Below are 21833 nucleotides of genomic sequence, written 5' to 3'. Positions count from 1 at the left end.
TCAATTCCATGTGGGTTTTAATTGATTGGGATTTCAAAGCTTCTGTATTGGCCACAAAAATTGTCTCAAACTCTCTAGGGTTTGAACTTTGAAATTTGATATTGTAAAGTTGGTTAACTTTTCGGTGTGTGTGTTAGAGGTAAAACTTTCATAAATGGCGAGTCTTTGATGGTTGATCAACAACGACAAGTCATTTTGTTCTAGCTGCTTGTTATGTCTGGTTGTAGTGGTCGAGCTTTGTCTACTATGTCTGTTTCTTTTAAGGTTGGGCTGCAAAGATGATGTTAGGCCCAGTTGGTTGATACTTAGTCATTTTCTTGGTGGGAGACCCATCAGGCAAAGATTATGTAAGCCCAAAGTTAGGAATTATAGTTTTTAAAAAAAAAATTATATTTCTTATAAAATGCATCAAAACTTTTATAAAATAATTCATTAACAAACGTCCTAAAGGGTTAACCGACCCATAATTAAAATAGTTAAGAAGGTAAATTGGAGTAGTGAACAAACATCAAGTACACAAATTAAGTGTATTTTCTTAGGCAAGACTTAAGTACAGTATTTAGGTGCTATTCCTTAGATACGCTTTTCAAAGATTTAGCCATGTGGATTTTTTTTCATGGGATGAAAGTGTATTTTTTAGTTAAGTAGCCACATGACAGAATCTTAAAAGAGGAACCTAAGGAACAGCACCAAAGGTACTGTACCTAAGTTTTGTCATTTCTTTATAAATAATGTTTTTCCTTTTTTATGAAACAAATTACACATTATGGATTTACCTTTTATTTTGGTCTCTATCTCAAAAGGAGGAAGTTGTTTATTTTAAGAAACTAAAGGGTTAATAAATGGAGAATTAGCTAGATAATCATGATGTGAATCATATGATATGACACAAGGCTTGCCAACTTGAAATAAATCATGCATGTGGTCCAGAAAGACCTGATACAAAAGGATAAGGAGATGACTCAAGTCAAGTGTGAAAGACACTATGAGTGGGGTAGTGCACCAAGAAAATTTTGGGTGAGAGACCCATTAGGCAAAGATGATGTAAGCCCAAAGTGAGGAATTAGTGCACCAGGAAAATTTTTGTTGAGAGACCCATCAGGCAAAGATGATGTAAGCCCAAAGTTAGGAATTATAGTTGCTCAATCTATTCTTTCTCTGTTCATTTTGTTGCTTTAAATCCCGCATTTATAATTCTAATTCTATGAATAATAATGGAAAGGTTAATATATATTTTTACCTTTATTATAGTATAAAACATTAAAGGAAAAGTTAATGGATATCGTAAAATTAAATACATTAGTTTAGAAATTATTTTTAAAAACTTTCATAAGAAATGAAAAAAATAACTAATTTTTTTATATTTAAAAAAAAAAAAAAATTATATTTCTTATAAGATGCATCAAAACTTTTATAAAATAGTTCATTAACAAACGTCCTAAAGGGTTAACCAACCCATAATTAAAATAGTTAAGACGGTAAATTGAAGTAGTGAACTAACGTCAAGTACACAAATTATGTGTATTTTCTTTATGGGCAAGACTTAGATACAGTATTTAGGTGTTGTTTCTTAGATTCTCATTTTAAGATTCAGTCATGGGATGTAAGTGTATTTTTTAGTTAAGTAGCCACATGGCTGAATCTTAAAAAGAGAACCTAAGGAACAACACCTAAGGTACTGTACCTAAGTTTTGTCATTTCTTTATATATATTGTTTTTCCTTTCTTATGAAACAAATTACACATTGTGGATTTACCTTCTATTTTGGTCCCTCTCTCAAAAGGAGGAAGTTGTTTATTTTATGAAACTAATGGGTTAATAAATGGAGAATTAGCTTGATAATCACGATGTGAATCATATGATATGACACAAGGCTTGCCGACTTGAAATAAATCATGCCTGTGGTCCAGAAAGACTTGATACAAAAGGATACGGAGATGACTCAAGTCAAGTGTGAAAGACACTATGAGTGGGGTAGTGCACTAGGAAAATTCTTTGTGAGAGACCCATCAAGCAAAGATGATGTAAGCCCAAAGTTAGGAATTAGTACGCCAGGAAAATTTTTGGTGAGAGACCCATTAGGCAAAGATGATGTAAGCCCAAAGTTAGGAATTATAGTTGCTCAATCTATTCTTTCTTTGTTCATTTCGCTGATTTAAAGCCCACGTTTATAATTCTAATTCTATGAATAATAATAGAAAGGTTAATATATTTTTTTACCTTTATTATAGTATAAAACATTAAAGGAAAAGTTAATGGACACCCTGAATTAAAGACATTAGAATTATTTTTAAAAAACTTTCAAAAGAAATGAAAAAAATAACTAATTTTTTTATAGGCTTTAAAAAAAAAATTATATTTCTTATAAAATGCATCAAAACTTTTATAAAATAGTTCTTTAACAAATGTCCTAAGGGGTTAACCAACCCATAATTAAAATAGTTAAGAAGGTAAATTGGAGTAGTGAACTAACGTCAAGTACACAAATTAAGTGTATTTTCTTTATGGGTAAGACTTAGATACAACATTTAGGTATGGTTCCTTAGGTTCTCCTTTTAAAATTCAGCCATGTGGATTTTTTCTCATGAGATGGAAGTGTATTTTTTAGTTAAGGAGCCACATGACTGAATCTTAAAAGGGGAATTTAAGGAACATCATCTAAGGTATTGTACATAAGTTTTGTCATTTCTTTATATATATATATATATATATATATATTGTTTTTCCTTTTTTATGAAACAAATTACAAATTACACATTATGGATTTACCTTTTATTTTGGTCCCTCTCTCAAAAGGAGGAAGCTGTTTATTTTAAGAAACTAATGGGTTAATAAATGGAGAATTAGCTAAATAATCATGATGTGAATCATATGATATGACACAAGGCTTGCCGACTTGAAATAAATCATGTCTGTGGTCCATAAAGACTTGATACAAAAGGATAAGGAGATAACTCAAGTCAAGTGTGAAAGACACTATGAGTGGGGGAGTGTGCCAGGAAAATTTTTGGTGAGAGACCCATCAGGCAAAAATGATGTAAGCCCAAAGTTAGGAATTAGTGCGCCAGGAAAATTTTTGGTGAGAGACCCATCAGGCAAAGGTGATGTAAGTCCAAAGTTAGGAATTAGTGGGTCAGGAAAATTTTTGGTGAGAGACCCATCAGGCAAAGGTGGTGTAAGCCTAAAGTTAGGAATTATAGTTGCTCAATCTATTCTTTCTTTGTTCATTTTGCTGCTTTAAAGCCCACGTCTATAGTTCTAATTCTATAAATAATAATGGAAAGGTTAATATATATTTTTACCTTTATTATAGTATAAAACATTAAAGGAAAAGTTAAGGATACCCTAAATTAAAGACATTAGTTTAGAAATCATTTTTAAAAAACTTTCATAAGAAATGAAAAAAATAACTAATTTTTTGTAGTTTTTATTTAAAAATTTATATTTCTTATAAAATGCATCAAAACTTTTATAAAATAATTCATTAACAAATGTCCTAAAGGGTTAACCGACACATAATTAACATAGTTAAGAAGGTAAATTGGAGTAGTGAACAAACGTCAAGTACACAAATTAAGTGTATTTTCTTTATGGGCAAGACTTAAGTACAGTATTTAGGTGTTGTTCCTTAGGTTCTCCTTTTAAGATTCAGCTATGTGGATTTTTTTTCATGGGATGAAAGTATATTTTTTAATTAAGTCGCACATGGCTGAATTTTAAAAGGGGAAGCTAAGGAACAACACCTAACGTATCGTACCTAATTTTTGTCATTTCTATATATATATATATATATATATATATAGTTTTTCCTTTTTTATGAAACAAATTACACATTATGGATTTACCTTTTATTTTGGTCCCCCACTCAAAAGGAGGAAGCTGTTTATTTTAAGAAACTAATGGGTTAATAAATGGAGAATTAGCAAGATAATCGTGATGTGAATCATATGATATGACACAAGCCTTGCTGACTTGAAATAAATCATGCATGTGGTCTAGAAAGACTTGATACAAAAGTATAAGGAGATAACTCAAGTCAAGTGTGAAAGACACTATGAGTGGGGTAGTGCGCCAAGAAAATTTTTGGTGAGAGACCCATCAAGCAAAGGTGATGTAAGCCCAAAGTTAGGAATTAGTGCGCAAAGAAAATTTTTGGTGAGAGACCCATCAAGCAAAGGTGATGTAAGCCTAAAGTTTGGAATTATAGTTGCTCAATCTATTCTTTCTTTGTTCATTTTGCTACTTTAAAGCCCACGTTTATAATTCTAATTCTATGAATAATAATGGAAAGGTTAATATATATTTTTACCTTTATTATAGTATAAAACATTAAAGGAAAAGTTAAAAAAAACCCTAAATTAAAGACATTAGTTTAGAAATTATTTTTTAACAATTTTCATAAGAAATGAAAAAATAACTAATTTTTTATAGTTTTTATTTTTTAATTTATATTTCTTATAAAATGCATCAAAAATTTTATAAAATAATTCATTAACAAACGTCCTAAAAGGTTAACCGACCCATAATTAAAATAGTTAAGAAGGTAAATTGGAGTAGTGAACTAACGTCAAGTACACAAATTAAGTGTATTTTCTTTATGGGCAAGACTTAGTTACAGTATTTAGATGCTGTTACTTAGGTTCTCAATTTAAAATTCAGCTATGTGGATTTTTTCTCATGGGATGGAAGTGTATTTTTTAGTTTAGTAGCCACATAGCTAAATCTTAAAAGGGGAACTTAGGGAATAACACCAAAGTTACTGTACCTAGATTTTGTCCTTTCTTTATATATATATATATATATATATATTTCCTTTTTTATGAAACAAATTACACATTATGGATTTACCTTTTATTTTGGTCCCCCTCTCAAAAGGAGGAAGCTGTTTATTTTAAGAAACTAATGGGTTAATAAATGGAGAATTAGCAAGATAATCATGATGTGAATCATATGATATGACACAAGCCTTGCCAACTCGAAATAAATCATGCATGTGGTCTAGAAAGACTTGATACAAAAGGATAAGGAGATAAATCAAGTCAAGTGTGAAAGACACAATGAGTGGGGTAGTGCGCCAGGAAAATTTTTGGTGAGAGACCCATTAGGCAAAAATGATGTAAGCCCAAAGTTAGGAATTAGTGTGCCAGGAAAATTTTTGGTGAGAGACCCATCAGGCAAAGATGATGTAAGTCCAAAGTTAGGAATTAGTGTGTCAGGAAAATTTTTGGTGAGAGACCCATCAGGCAAAGGTGATGTAAACCCAAAGTTAGGAATTATAGTTGCTCAATCTATTCTTTCTCTATTCATTTTGTTGCTTTAAAACCCACGTTTATAGTTCTAATTCTATGAATAATAATGGAAAGGTTAATATATATATTTTACCTTTATTGTAGTATAAAACATTAAAGGAAAAGTTAAGGATACCCTAAATTAAAGACATTAGTTTAGAAATCATTTTTAGAAAACTTTCATAAGAAATGAAAAAATAACAAATTTTTTATAGTTTTTTTTTTTAAATTTTATATTTCTTATAAAATGCATCAAAACTTTTATAAAATAATTCATTAACAAACGTCCTAAAGGGTTAACCGACACATAATTAAAATAGTTAAGAAGGTAAATTCGAGTAGTGAACAAACGTCAAGTACACAAATTAAGTGTATTTTCTTTATGGGCAAGACTTAAGTAAAGTATTTAGGTGTTATTCCTTAGGTTCTCCTTTTAAGATTCAACTATGTGGATTTTTTCTTATGGGATGAAAATATAATATTTAGTTAAGTAGCACATGACTGAATTTTAAAAGGGGAAGCTAAGGAACAACACCTAAGGTACCGTACCTAAGTTTTGTCATTTCCCTATATATATATATATATATATTTGTGGGGTTAATGGACCAAGGAGCCCATACTAATATGTATACATTGGGCCAATGGCCCAATCCAAGGAAGAACCCCTCCTTGGCTAGGTATGGCCGAGGATAAAGGGAACGGCCTACCATTGAGAGTGACACTCCGAGTCATTCCATGGAATAAGAAAAGTACTAAGACAGAAAAGGACAACGGAAATAATGAAAATATCTAAGGGAAAGCTGCCATTATTGCATTCAGTGCTCTGTACCTGACAGAGCCATGCTTTTCTTCTTTTACAACCACTCCCAACGACTTTGGGGAGGGGCGGATGGGACAAGTATCAACGCTATGAATCTAAAAATCTAGAGGAGGGAAGCGAGTATAAAAGGAGGGGGATGGGAGGCAATCGGGAGGACCACAGACCACTTAGTAGAAAAAGCTCCTCGGATTGTGCCGAGGACCAACCTTCTTAGATAAACTCAGTTCATCTTTGCTTGGTTGTCATGAACACCATATTAACTAGTCGCTAACTCGTGTGATGCACGAGATAGTTAAACAAAATTTATACACATTCACTTTTATTGGTACAATCATTTGAAAACAATTCTAACTAATACCCAAATGTATACCGTGCATTGTAGATCTTGAATGCTATACTGTGCGTTTAGGGCTTCCTACATTTGGAGAGAGAGAGAGTTTGCAGAAACTAAAGAAAATCTCTCTATAACTTAAGAAACACAATATACTAAAATTAAAGAGAGAAATTTTTTGGAGGACAAAATATTATAGATAATTTAAAAGAATTTTGGTTTAATTCTTGAACACCACAACTCCATAAAATTCATACTAATAATAATATTTTATGATAGCGCAGTTAGAATTTTGGTTCTTGAACACTGAATTGGAAATTGATTATATGAGTATTCAATGGTGAACAAAGTACTATGTATTAATTAATATATAAACAAAACTAACCTTGAATGATATACCGTGCATTTAGGGCTTCCTGCGTCTGGAGAGAGAGAGTTTGCAGAAATCGTGACTTTATATTTCTTAACTTGAGAGAGGGGTAAGGTTGCTAGGGTTTTGAGGAGTTATAATGTTTTTATTTTTATTTTTTTTAAATATTGTGCTGACGTGGAAAATTGTGCTAGAGAGAGAGAGAGCTTGCAGAAACCGTGACTTTATATTTCTTAACTTGAGAGAGGGGTAAGGTTGCTAGGGTTTTGAGGAGTTATAATGTTTTTATTTTTATTTTTTAAATATTGTGCTGACGTGGAAAATTGTGGTGTCAGCAGAGGCTTTGGTTTTATATATATATATAGACTATTACTCATGCACTAAGGCCTAGTTCTTCGACCCACTCTCTACAAATTTATTGTACCGGGCTCACAGGTCCAAGATCACATACATCTTGGGCTTGGACTGCAAAACATGACCCTACAATATTGTTTTTCCATTTTTATGAAACAAATTACACATTGTGGATTTACCTTTTATTTTGGTCCCTCTCTCAAAAGGAGGAAGCTATTTATTTTAAGAAACGAATGGGTTATTAAATGGAGAATTAGCAAGATAATCGTGATGTGAATCATATGATATGACACAAGGCTTGCTGACTTGAAATAAATCGTGCATGTGGTCCAAAAAGACTTGATACAAAAATATAAGGAGATAACTCAAGTCAAGTGTGAAAGACACTATGAGTGGGGTAGTGCACCGGGAAAATTTTTGGTGAGAGACCCATCAAGCAAAGGTGATGTAAGCCCAAAGTTAGGAATTAGTGCGCAAAGAAAATTTTTGGTGAGAGACCCATCAAGCAAAGGTGATGTAAGCCTAAAGTTTGGAATTATAGTTGCTCAATCTATTTTTTCTCTATTCATTTTGCTACTTTAAAGCCCACGTTTATAATTCTAATTCTATGAATAATAATGGAAAGGTTAATATATATTTTTACCTTTATTATAGTATAAAATATTAAAGGAAAAGTTAAGGATACCCTAAATTAAGGACATTAGTTTAGAAATTATTTTTAAAAAACTTTCATAATAAATGAAAAAAATAACTAATTTTTTATAGTTTTTTTTTTTTAAATTTTATATTTCTTATAAATTGCATCAAAGCTTTTATAAAATAATTCATTAACAAACATCCTAAAGAGTTAACCGACCCATAATTAAAATAGTTAAGAAGGTAAATTGGAGTAGTGAACTAACGTCAAGTACACAAATTAAGTGTATTTTCTTTATGGGCAAGACTTAGTTATAGTATTTAGGTGCTGCTACTTAGGTTCTCATTTTAAGATTCAGCTATGTGGATTTTTTCTCATGAGATGAAAGTGTATTTTTTAGTTAAGTAGCCACATGGCTGAATCTTAAAATGGGAACTTAGGAAATAGCACCTAAGGTACTGTACCTAGGTTTTGTCCTTTCTTTATATATATTGTTTTTCCTTTTTTATGAAACAAATTACACATTATGGATTTACCTTTTATTTTGGTCCCTCTCTCAAAAGGAGAAAGCTGTTTATTTTAAGAAACTAATGGGTTAATAAACGGAGAATTAGCTAAATAATCATGATGTGAATCATATGATATGACACTAGGCTTGCCGGCTTGAAATAAATCATGCATGTGGTCCATAAAGACTTGATACAAAAGAATAAGGAGATAACTCAAGTCAAGTGTGAAAGACACTATGAGTGGGGTAGTGCGCCAAGAAAATTTTTGGTGAAAGACCCATTAGGCAAAAATGATGTAAGCCCAAAGTTAGGAATTAGTGTGCCAGGAAAATTTTTGGTGAGAGACCCATCAGGCAAAGGTGATGTAAGTCCAAAGTTAGGAATTAGTGCTTCAGGAAAATTTTTGGTGAGAGACCCATTAGGCAAAGGTGATGTAAGCCCAAAGTTAGGAATTATAGTTGCTCAATCTATTCTTTCTCTGTTCATTTTGCTGCTTTAAAGCCCTCGTTTATAGTTCTAATTCTATGAATAATAATGGATAGGTTAATATATATATTTTACCTTTATTATAGTATAAAACATTAAAGGAAAAGTTAAGGATACCCTAAATTAAAGACATTAGTTTAGAAATTATTTTTAAAAAAATTTCATAAGAAATGAAAAAAATAACTAATTTTTTATAGTTTTTTTTTAAATTTATATTTCTTATAAAATGCATCAAAACTTTTATAAAATAATTCATTAACAAACGTCCTAAAGGGTTAACCGACACATAATTAAAATAGTTAAGAAGGTAAATTAGAGTAGTGAACAAACATCAAGTACACAAATTAAGTGTATTTTCTTTATGGGCAAGACTTAAGTATAGTATTTAGGTGCTGTTCCTTAGGTTCTCCTTTTAAGATTTAGGTATGTGGATATTTTCTCATGGGATGGAAGTGTATTTTTTAGTTAAGTAGCCACATGGCTGAATCTTAAAAGGGGAACCTAGGGAATAGCACCTAAGGTACTGTACCTAGGTTTATCCTTTATATATATATATATATATATATATTGTTTTCCTTTTTTATGAAACAAATTACACATTATAGATTTACCTTTTATTTTAGTCCCTCTCTCAAAAGGAGGAAGCTGTTTATTTTAAGAAACTAATGGGTTAATAGGTAGAGAATTAGCAAGATAATCGTGATGTGAATTATATGATATGACACAAGGCTTGCTGACTTGAAATAAATCATGCATGTGGTCTAGAAAGACTTGATACAAAAGGATAAGGAGATAACTCAAGTCAAGTGTGAAAGACACTATGAGTGGGGTAGTGCGCTAGGAAAATTTTTGGTGAGAGACCCATCAAGCAAAGGTGATGTAAGCCCAAAGTTAGAAATTAGTGCGCAAAGAAAATTTTTGGTGAGAGACCCATCAAGCAAAGGTGATGTAAGCCTAAAGTTTGGAATTATAGTTGCTCAATCTATTCTTTCTCTATTCATTTTGCTACTTTAAAGCCCACGTTTATAATTCTAATTCTATGAATAATAATGAAGGATAATTATTGTGTACTCCCGGAGTAACATAAATGCGTACTCCCCCCTCTCACATGAATGGTGGGCCCCACCATGAATTTAATTAGTGAGACCCACCATTCATGTGAAATGAGGGAGTATACATTTATGGTACTCCGGGAGTACACAATAATTTTCTAATAATGGAAAAGTTAATATATATTTTTACCTTTATTTTAGTATAAAACATTAAAGGAAAAGTTAATGGATACCCTAAATTAAAGACATTAGTTTAGAAATTATTTTTATAAAACTTTCATAATAAATGAAAAAAATAACTAATTTTTTTATAGTTTTTTTTTTAATTTATATTTCTTATAAGATGCATCAAAACTTTTGTAAAATAATTCATTAACAAACGTCCTAAAGGGTCAACCGACCCATTATTAAAATAGGTAAGAATGTAAATTGGAGTAGTGAACTAACTTCAAGTACCCAAATTAAGTGTATTTTATTTATGGGCAAGACTTAGGTATAATATTTAGGTGCTGTTATTTAGGTTCTCATTTTAAGATTCAGCTATGTGGATTTTTTCTCATGGGATAGAAGTGTATTTTTTAATTAAGTAACCACATGGCTGAATTTTAAAAATGGAACCTAGGAAATAGCACCTAAGGTACTATAGCTAGATTTTGTCCTTTCTTTATATATATTGTTTTTCCCTTTTTGTGAAACAAATAACACATTATGGATTTACCTTTTATTTTGGTCCCTCTCTCAAAAGGAGGAAGCTGTTTATTTTAAGAAACCAATGGATTAATAACTGGAGAATTAGCTAGATAATCATGATGTTAATCATATGATATGACAGAAGGCTTGCCAACTTGAAATAAATCATGCCTGTTGTCCAGAAAGACGATACAAAAGGATAAGGATATGACTCAAGTCAAGTGTGAAAGATAGTATGAGTGGGGTAGTGGGCTAGGAAAATTTTTGGATCTGTGTCACGTGTTTGATATTTTTTTTTTTTTTGGGGCTATCTATTCGGAGTTCATATCATTGTCTGTCATCCACTCCAACTCCAAGGTGATACTCTTTAGCCCAAATCAGATGCAATCCGAAACATCTAAGAAACTAATCATCACTTTGAAAGTATTATATATAAGAAAGCTAAGTCTTGGAGTATAGAAACCAAGCACCTCCTTTATTTATGTTTCTGCCTTTCCAGGTTTTATGTAAGCTATTTACTTTTCACCATCCCTGAAATCCAAAGCTCTAGAACCCAGTTTCAACTTAGTGATTCTGAGCTTCTGGTCAAGAAGCTCAACTTTCTTTCCCTTGAACAATCTTTGTTTTCAGCATAATTGGCTTGAAATTTGCTCAGTACAATCTTGGTGCTTAAATGAATTTGTATTCTATTTCCTGCATTTTCTGCTGTCTTAGAATTTCGTTCAATCTATGCTAGATCTTCCGCCCAAAAAACATCTACCTTTCTAGCTATTTTAGTATCTTGATCTTAAACTTTTGGGGTTTTGGTAACAAAACCTTATTGTCTCATTTTTGTTCTTTGATTCAAGATTCTTCATATAAAAGCCGAAAATTTCTTGCTTGTATATCTTGGTTCTGGTCTTGATTATGGTGTTAAGAAGCTCAATTCTTTATATTAATCGTTGTAAAAAACCGTAACCAAGTTGAACTTTCAATCAATGAGGAACACTAATAAATTCGGTCTTAAGTCCATACCTATATTCGTTATTCTTTACTTGGCCTTTATCATCCATGTAAATATGGCAGCCAATTATGTGCCGATTGAGAAAATCCTACTAAATTGTGGGGGTCCTTTGGATGCTACTGATTACGATGGTCGGAAGTGGACCACAGATGTTGGGTCCAATTATCTGTCGGCTAGTGGCAAATCCACCATATCCCAAGCTGCTACTCAAGAACCTTCAGTCCCCTTAGTCCCTTATATGATTGCTCGAGTTTTCTACTCAAATTTCACCTATCGTATTCCTGTTGTTGTTGGTAGAAAATTTGTTCGTCTTCACTTTTATCCAGCTTCATATGTGAGCCTAGATGCGTCCAATGCTGTTTTCTCTGCCACTGTTGGGTCTTATACTCTTCTTAACAACTTCAGTGTTGTACAAACTACGGAAGCATTAAATTTGACATTTCTTGTCAAGGAGTATTCAATCAATGTTGAGGGTGCAACATTGGATATAAGTTTCGTCCCATCTGCCAAATCTCCAAAGGCGTACGCATTTGTGAATGGGATTGAGATTGTGTCAATGCCTGACATTTATAGTTCCACAGATGGAACTCTGATGATAGTGGGTCAGAATACTCCTTTCTACATTGATAACTCCACTGCACTTGAGAATGTTTATCGGTTGAATGTGGGTGGAAATCATATTTCACCCTCCCATGATACGGGTCTTTACAGGTCCTGGGTTGATGACTTTCCATACCTCTATGGGGCTAGCTCTGGGGTTTCATATTCTGTTGATAACATGACAATCCATTATCCTACAGGCATGCCTACTTTTGTTGCACCAGTTGATGTCTACGGCACTGCTAGATCAATGGGGCCGAATCCTGAAATCAATCTCAATTACAATTTGACTTGGATTTTCTCAGTTGATTCCGGATTCTCTTACCTTGTTAGGCTTCATTTCTGTGAGATTCAGGTAAGTGTAACTAAGATTAATCAAAGAGTGTTTGATATCTTCCTTTACAATCAAACTGCTAAGCAAGAGATGGATGTTATTGCTTTGGCACGTCATGAAATTGGAGCAGATAAGCAAACTAGGGTTCCAGTGTACATGGATTATGTGGTTTTAGTTCCATATAGAAGCTCACAACAGGATTTGTGGCTCGAACTGCATCCAGACCTAAATACCCATCCAAGCTATTACGATGCAATCCTGAATGGAGTAGAGATATTCAAAATTAATAGTTCTAATGGAAATCTTGCAGGGTCCAATCCTATTCCTACTCCTAAGCAGGATGTAATTAACCCAAAAAGTTATATACCATCATCAGGTGATTATAAAACAAAGATTCGCAAAGCAATTATCATTGGAGGTGTTTGTGGTGGAATCATATTAGCCATTGTCACTGGTTTCTTTCTTATTGCTGCTTCTCGTTGCCAACATGGAAAAAAATCCAGTGTAAGGAAAGTTCCTTCTAAGTGCCACCAACATCTTGGACAAGGATTTACCAAGAACCTTTGTCGCCGCTTCTCATTTGCTGAGATCACGGTTGCCACCAAGAACTTTGATGAGGCTTTACTCCTTGGGGTTGGAGGTTTTGGTAAAGTTTACAAGGGAGAAATTGATGGTGGAGCAACCCAAGTAGCAATCAAGCGTGGAAACCTACTCTCTGATCAAGGAGTGCATGAGTTTCAAACTGAGATTGAAATACTTTCAAAAGTTTGTCATAACCACCTTGTTTCATTGATCGGCTATTGTGAAGATAGTTGTGAAATGATTCTTGTTTATGACTACATGGCTTATGGAACATTGCGTGAACATCTATACAAGACCCAGAAATCACCATTGCCCTGGAAACAAAGGCTTGAGATATGCATTGGAGCTGCTTGCGGTTTATACTATCTCCACACCGGTGCTAAGCAAACTATTATCCACCGAGATGTTAAGACAACAAACATTCTCTTGGATGAGGAGTGGGTTGCCAAGGTTTCTGATTTTGGGTTGTCAAAATTAGGTCCTACCATAGATAAAACACATGTAACCACTGTTGTTAAGGGTAGTTATGGGTATTTGGATCCAGAATACTTATTGTTGCAACAACTGACTGAAAAGTCTGATGTTTACTCATTTGGGGTTGTTCTTTTTGAGATCTTATGTGCTCGGCCAGTATTGAACAGAACACTTCCAGAGGAGCAAGTGAGCTTGGTAGAGTGGGTTGCACATTGCCATGAGAAACGTATTCTTGATCAAATAATTGATCCTTATCTGAAGGGAAAGATTGCACCTGAATGCTTTAAGCAGTTTACTGAGATTGCAATGAAGTGTGTGGCTGATCAAAGCATTAATAGGCCATCTATGGATGAAGTGACGTGGAACCTTGAGTTTTCTTTGCAACTACAAAGGAGTGCAGAGGAAAGCAACGAGGGCATTGGCGGAATACACATCGAGGAGGAGCCATTTGTACCCCATAAATGGAAGAAAAATCTTGATGCATCTCCAAGTTTTGATGGTTGTGGAGGTCTATTTTCTCAAGAAGTCATGTCTCAATAGCTTAATGGTGGTCGTCTTTGGACCGGGTTTTTTTAAGCAAGGGGGGCAAATAGTGGTTGTTAGTGGATAAGCAATAGCTATTAAGGGTAGAGACTTGAGATTGAGATTTTTTTTTTTTTTAAAGCAATTTTCAATTTCAATCATTGAATAAAAAAAGTTAAAAGAGTAAAAAAGTAAAATTTGTAAAAAAAAATTTGTGTGGTGAGGGGTGAATTGCACTGGGTGTAATATCCAAATCCGTTGTTGGTAGCTACCCTTGCACTTAAATATATTGTTTCAAAAATAATGAATATCTATAAATGACTTTTATATGTTTATCGTATTTAAAACTTAAATTTACATTGTAGACACACAAAAAGTAGTCAATGTTATACACATTTGCCAAAAATGGTAAATATTGTACACTTTTTGCAAATGTGTATAACGTTTACTACTTTTATGTGCCTACAATGTAAATTTAGGTTGTAAATACGATATTAGTTTAAAATGTAAGATTACATTACAAGTACAATATTAACTAAGAATTTTCCATTTATAAATACAAAAAAAATGATATATATCTTAGTCTTTGTATTAATTCATAGTCCAATTATCTTCATGCTTAGAATTACCTTAAGAATTCCTATTCAAATATCGAATTGTTTAATCGGTCCTGCAATAGAATTCTTTTAGGAAAAAAGAAAAAGAAAAGAAATTGTATGGTATTTTCAAAATCAAATGGCTAACAATGAAAAATAAAAACTAAAAAACTAAACAGTAGCAACTAAGTTAAATATGTAAATAAATAAACAAATCTACCTTTGAGTTTATTAATGACTATACTTATGGCCCTTACTTTCGTATAACTTGAGAGAGGAATTCACCTTGTTGTTTTCCAATTGCCTATTTTAATTATAAATCAGAATTTTTCGAAATGTTGAGTTAATTATTCCAGTTTTCTTTACTCACTTAAGAAGAATGTTAACTCGACTAGTAAAATTTCTTATTAACTATTGTCAAATAAAAAATCTGAGTTCAATCTCTATGTACACCAAAAATCAATTGGAATATTGCTTAATAGTAAAAAGTAATCATTTTAAAGTAGACTTTATTGGTTTGAAATATTATTTCACCTTAAAAAAAAGAAAAAAAAAAAGCCAGTGTCAATTCCAACTTGGCAACAGCCATGAATTTCTTGGCATCCTTGCTTATCAAACTCAATCTTGGTCTGGCCGTGGAACCGTGGCGTTTGTTTCTCTTAGTATTGGGCTGCAAAAATAAGGAGGCCCAATTCATTTCTTTTGGTACTAGGCCCATTAGAGATGTAAGCCCAAGCACTTGTTTAATTCACTCTTTCTTTATTTATTTTGTTGCTTTAAGGCCTTAAGATTCCCAAATTATGTCACAGTCCTACACATGTACAAACCCAAATATATAATTAGATGAGTTGTAATGGAAAGGCTAATATTTGCACTGGACACAAGCCATATACATTAAAAAAACACTCAAGAAAATAAAGTGAATTGACTTCAAATACTTCAGTAAAGTGCATTTTCCCTTTGTTGTTGTTGTTGTTGTTGTTTTTTTTTTTTTTTTTTTTTTTTTTTATAATAACAAATTACGCATCACGAATTTGCTTTTTATTTGGTCAAAACATACCAAGAAATTCCTTTTTTATTTTTATGAAGCTGTTTTGCATTAAGCATCTAATTATTTAGAAAAAAGAAGAAGTACCTAATGGGTTAATAAATGGAGAACTTCCTATATAATTACTATATCCAAGGCTTGCCAACTTTAAAAAATCATGTCAAAGGTAGGTATAAGATCTCATCCCCAAAAAAGAAAAGGTAGGCAAATAAGCAAGACTTAGACATTCCCAAAAGACTTATTTGAAAAAAGGGTAAGGAGGAATGACTCTAATGTGAAAGACATTATCAATGGTTTGTTTTTGGGATGCATACAAAATAAGGCAATTTTGATTTCAATGTTGGTGGGAAGACATGACATGGGTGTTTGGAAGTATTGGACCTTTTAAAAAAAAAGAAAAAAAAAATGATTGGACAGACAATTATGACATCCAGGAAAGAGAAAGGGTGTTAGATTGTTCACTATTGGGACTAAGACAAACAAACATTGTTTATCCATTAGAAGAATTTTATTTTATACTTCACCAATTGTAACATGTTATGTCCCATAATAAAAATTGTAATATTTTATATGTCAATTTGTTTTAAATTATTATTATTATACTTATTATTTAGAGAGAGAGAGAGAGAGAGAGAATGATGGAGCATTAAATAGAACACTAAAATTATAACATATGATTTTATTCAGACTATAATCACCATTAGGAATGGCAATATTAGGAATGGCAACGGGTCAGGTTCGGGTTGGGTTTTTTTGATACCTGAACTCGAACCCGACCCGCGGGTCTTTATCTGTTACTCAAACCCGGCTCGTTCAATAAACGGGTTTTTTTTTCAAAACTCCAAACCCGCCCCGTTGGGCTCCTCGGGCCTCGCAGGCCCCGTCCAATCGTTTTTTAGCCTAATCAAAAGCTGTGGCCCAATACGACCCAATCATAAAATAAAATAAAAAATCAATTTTACATCTAGAAATCACAACCACAGATTCAGAAACACAAATCACAAACCCAAACATAAACACAAATCAGCTTTTTTTTTCTTTTTTTCTTTTTTTTTTTGATCTTCTTTGTTAATACAGACTTTTCACTCATAAAAATAAAATAATAAAAAAAAAACACAAATCACAAACCCAAACATAAATAGAAACACAAATCAGATTTTTTTTTTTTTTGGCTCTTCTTTGTTAATACAGATTTTTCACTCATCAAAAAAAAAAAAAAAAAAAAAATACAAATCATAAACAGAAAATACAGTCTTGTCTTCCGATCATCTGATCTTTCTCCGATCTAACAATCCTATGCTCCAATCTAACTCTCGTGCTCTGATCTAACAATCTTGTGCTCCTCTATGACAAACTTCAACCACCACAAGATCTGTGCTCAAAACAACCACCACGTGATGAGAGTGAAGGGTGGATTGGTGAGTGAATGAGAGTGATGTGACTGGGTGAGGGGCGGTTAAGAAAAAACGAGAGTGAGAGTGAGAGTGAGAGTGAGAGAGGTAAGGGGCGGCGAGGTGGAGTGATGTTGTGAGGGGAGCGTGAGGCGAAACGAGGCTGTGGGGCCGTGATGCTGAGTGAGGCCGTGATGGTAAGGGGAGCGTCTGAGGGCGAGGGAGGGTGGTCGGCGGTGAGAGCTTGAGAGAGAGAGAAAGAGAGAGAGAGAGGGCGGCTGAGAAGTGAGGGTTAGGTTGTTTAGAAAAATGAAATCTTAAAGGAAAAGAGAGTATTTATACTACTAGGGTTTTGAACTTTTTTTTAATATTATGTGTATACAGGTCAGGTTCCGGCCGGGTATGCATAAAACTCAGACCCGACCTAGACCCGCTTTGGGTTTTTTTTTAAAAACCCATACCCGACCCTATAATTTATCGAGACGGGTAAAATTCGACCCATTAGGGTCGGGCCAGGCCTGGTTTACACAGGTCGAATATAAATTGCCATCCCTAATCACCATAATTGTCATTCATCTACAACTGCGGTAAAGGATGTTCAATTGTTCACTATTGGATTAAGGTATCAAGATTGTTGTAGGAGGTAGAGTTCTAACTATAGAGCTTTAGTTGTAAAGTAGTTGCAATAAAGATAATTAATTGAATAAAGCTGGACTTCTAGGGTTTGATGATGATGATAGATTACAAGGGCATTTGTCTTTTTTTTTTTTTTTTTTTTTTTTTTTTTTTTTTTTGGTTTGAAAAAGCATGGATATTTACAAATTCATTACTTTTATTAAAATTAGTTGCAACCCGTGAGATGCACAAGATAGTTAAATAAAAATTAAAAGTATTTATTTTGCTTGAAGGTCTAAAACTTGACTTAAAAAAAATGTATAACTTGAAAATGAATGAAAATAAGTAATTTTTTGTTCAATACAATGGTTTAAAAAAATTCTTTTTCTTTCATATCATCAGTTCCACATAACACATCCTGGCATGGGCTATTCTATGGTGATGACTTCACACAATACTCAGCTGCAATTAAATCTACTATCCATCACCAATCTAATCCATGTTATCTTGATAGTTGATCTACAAATTGCATTTTCAAATCCTCCATCATTTAGAAGGTGTGGGTTCTGGTTTTGGACAGTACCCAAGTCTAAGAGGTAACGAGGATCCTGGGACTCCAAAGAATTTTAGACTAGGCTTGGTTCATTGTAGCTATATTGGGCTAATTATAAACCAATTTGTGTACAAAACATGGGCCCTACAACACATACATATTCATACATGCAAATATATACATATTGTTAAATAAGTGGTTGAGGAACAATAAATAATTATTAAAAGGTGCAAGTAAGGATGTCATGGATCCTCAAAAAATAAAGTGATATGTCATTATATTGAGTTTTTAATACATTGGACCCTATTTCTCACTAGGAAATGCCATAAGGTTCAAATAAGTTCAAAAGTCATAGACTTGGATAGCTCTTTGTAGGCTTTCAAGACTTGTGAAGTTTGAATCCCCTTGAATCTAAGTGTATCCTCAAGCACTTATCACAGGATCCCTCACAATGTTCCTCTCTTTTCTCTACTTTTCTGAGGTTTAATGATTCTCTCTAATGCCCATTTTTGCTCTGATTAATTGTTGTTGGACTTTTGTTGATGGCTTGATCTTCCTTTTATAGTACCTTCCTAGGGTTTTTGGTGTACCATTGATTCCCTCCATTTGCTACCTTGGGTACCAGAACCAATGTTGTGTCAGCAAAATTGGTGGCTAGTCATTTCCTCATTTTCTCATTATATTCTTCTTTTGAGATTTCCCTTCAAAAAATTCCCAGCTAACCTTCCCCTTTTGGGGGGTCCCGATGGGGCTGACTTTTATTTCTCTTTTTAAGGCTTCTAGAAAGACTTTGCAGAGCCCCTTTTTTGGCTGCCTCACCCTTTGTCCTTTTTCTTCAAATAGGTAGTTTCCTCCCTGTCAAGCTGAAAGATCCTCAGTTACCTTCCTTCATGGTTCACCTTCCTGCTCTTCTTAAGATACTAGGCTTCCCTTCATCAGGTGCTGGTTCCTAAGTCATCATCTGTTTCTAAAGCTTTTCTTCTGAGTTGTAGGCGTTTGATGGGACATGTCTTTCTTCATTCCTTGTATCCATGGTCATTTTCTATCGCCTTCCCGCCCATTTTCTGAACCATGGTCATTCCCATTAGCAGGGCTTAATACTCAGCCTCGTTATTTGTGGCCGAGAATCCCAGTCTTAGCAATTTATCAATAGTGATCTTCTCAGGGGATATTAATACTATTCCCACCTCGGACCCCTTTTGGTTTGCTGCGCCATTGACGTACACTTTCCAGGATAGCGAGCCCTGTTGGGAGATCATGCCAACCGATTTTCCATCCATGTGTTGCGCTTCTGTCACTTCTTCCAATAGAGGTTCGGCAAACTCGGCCACCAGGTCCGCGAGGACCTGGCCCTTGACAGAGGTACGAGGCATGTACTTGATATCAAAAGCCCCTAGGATCGTGCCCCATTTAGCAATCCTCCCTGTGTAATCAGCACTTTGAAGTATAGCTTTAAGTGGGAGCTGAGTTAGGACGATAAATGTATGCGCTTGGAAGTAATGGGGAAGCTTTCATGTGCCAAGCACCACCGCCAAGATGGCCTTTTCTAGTGCTAGATACCGAACCTCGGCCTCATGTAGTGATTTGTTTACGTAGTAAACTGGCCGTTATACGCCATTGTTAACTCGTAGCAATACCAAACATACAGCGTGAGGGGCCACGACGATGTATGCGAATAGGACCTCATCCACCTCAGGACTAGACATGATAGGTGGCCGTGATAGATATTCTTTAAGTTGTTGGAAAGCCAACACACACTCTTCAGTCCATTCAAATCCTTTCCACCTTTTCATCAAAAGGAAGAAAGGTCTGCACCTATCCGCCGACCAAGAAATAAACCGATTCAAGGCGGCAGCTATTTCGGTAAGCTTCTAGACCTCTTTGGGATTCCGGGGTGGTTGTAAACTGTTAATGGCTTTGATTTGATCGAGGTTGACCTCAATACCCTGGTGAGTCACCATGTATCCCAGGAACTTGCCTGATCCAACACCAAATGAACACTTGGAAGCGTTTAGGCGCAACCTATGTTTCCTCAGGATTTCAAAGATGCTTCTGAGGTTTATGACGTGCTCGGACACCACTTTATTCTTCACCACCATGTCATCTAGGTAGACCTCAATGCTTTTGCCCAACTGGGATTCAAACATTCTTGTCATCATCCTTTGATAGGTTGGCCCTGCATTCTTTAAGCCAAATGACATTTCCTTATAGTGGTAGTTTCTAGTGGGAGTGACAAATGCTATTTTTTCTTGATCGTCCAAGGCGAGTGGTATCTAATGATACCCCTGAAAGGCGTCTAAGAAGCTCATTCGAGGATGGCCTACTGTTGCATCTACCAATTGGTCTATCCGAGACATAGGGAAGGGATCTTTTGGGCAGGCCTTATTCAAATCCATGAAGTCCACACATACTCGCCACTTCCCACTCTTTTTCTTCACCACTACGGTATTGGCCAACCATTCGGGGTAGAAGACCTTCTTGATAGCCCCTACCTTTTTGAGCTTCATCACCTCTTCCCTGACAACATCTACATGTTCTTTGGATGGGCGCTGAGGCGATTACTTCTTGGGAATGATGGATGGATTAACCTTCAAATGACGGCAGATAAAATCTGGGTCCACCCCTGGAGCTTCATAAGCGTCCCATGCAAACACATCAATGTTTCTTTTGAGGAATACCAACAGCTCCTCCTTCTCTTAAAGGGGTAGTTGAGCCCCGACCTAAAAGAACTTCTCCGAATCACCACCTATGACAAATTTTTCCAAATCCTCGCATTTGGGCTCTTCGACTGGTCCATGGGATGGCAACTCCAGAGTTTTTGATTGCTATAAGTCCCTTTTGGCAGTGGCAGAGGAGCTAGTTTCGTGTTGCCGTGAGATGGCGGCCAAAAGGCATTGCTGAGCCACAGGTTGATTTCCCAAAATTTCTTTGACACGGCCCCCCAAGGGGTATTTTACTTTTTGGTGCAAGGCGGTTGAAACGGCTTCCAGAGCATGGAGCTAAGGTTTGGCCACAATAGCTGTGTAGGGGGAATAGGTATCCACCACGATGAAGTTTACCTCCACCACTTCTGATCCAGTCTGTATGGGTAGTCTAATTTGACCCTTTGGAATAATAGTCTTCCCCTTGAAACTAATCAGAAGGGAAAATTATAGGATGTCAGGTCCTCAGGTTTTAATCTCAGCCCCTTGTACAGGTCGGGGTACATTACCTCGACAGCACTACCCTAGTCTACTAACACTATCTTTACATCATACCCTCCTATCCTGAGTGTGACCACCAAAGCATCACCGTGAGATTGAATGGTTCAGATCTTATCCTTGTTCGAGAAGCCCAGAACTAGTCGGATTTCCACACTTGCTCTTTTGGGCTTTGGATCATTGCTCTCGGCGGGAAGCCGAGCTACGAACATTACTCTGAAGGGGCAAGAACTGGTCTTGCCAGGAGCAACGAAAATAATATTGATCGTTCCTAAGGGCGGTCTTGAAGGATTATCCCTCCTTGGCTCCGAATTTGTTTTGGCCTCTTCAGCTACTGGTGTGATGCAACAGATGTTTCAACTTCCCTTCTTGGACCAA

General features: G+C 34.8%; 1 protein-coding gene across 1 annotated transcript; it reads left to right on the top strand.

The window, feature by feature from the left end:
* Positions 1-10799: 10799 nt before the first annotated feature.
* On the top strand, positions 10800-14334 carry LOC115951303 (receptor-like protein kinase FERONIA). The gene has a single exon (XM_031068496.1). It carries the CDS (start codon positions 11515-11517, stop codon positions 14068-14070), a length of 2556 nt encoding a protein of 851 aa, XP_030924356.1. The 5' UTR covers positions 10800-11514; the 3' UTR covers positions 14071-14334.
* The last annotated feature ends 7499 nt before the right edge of the window (positions 14335-21833 follow it).

The sequence above is a fragment of the Quercus lobata genome, chromosome 7 (genome assembly GCF_001633185.2).
Source record: "Quercus lobata isolate SW786 chromosome 7, ValleyOak3.0 Primary Assembly, whole genome shotgun sequence".
Lineage (NCBI taxonomy): Eukaryota > Viridiplantae > Streptophyta > Magnoliopsida > Fagales > Fagaceae > Quercus > Quercus lobata.
This window is presented reverse-complemented; position numbering and strand designations above follow the sequence as displayed.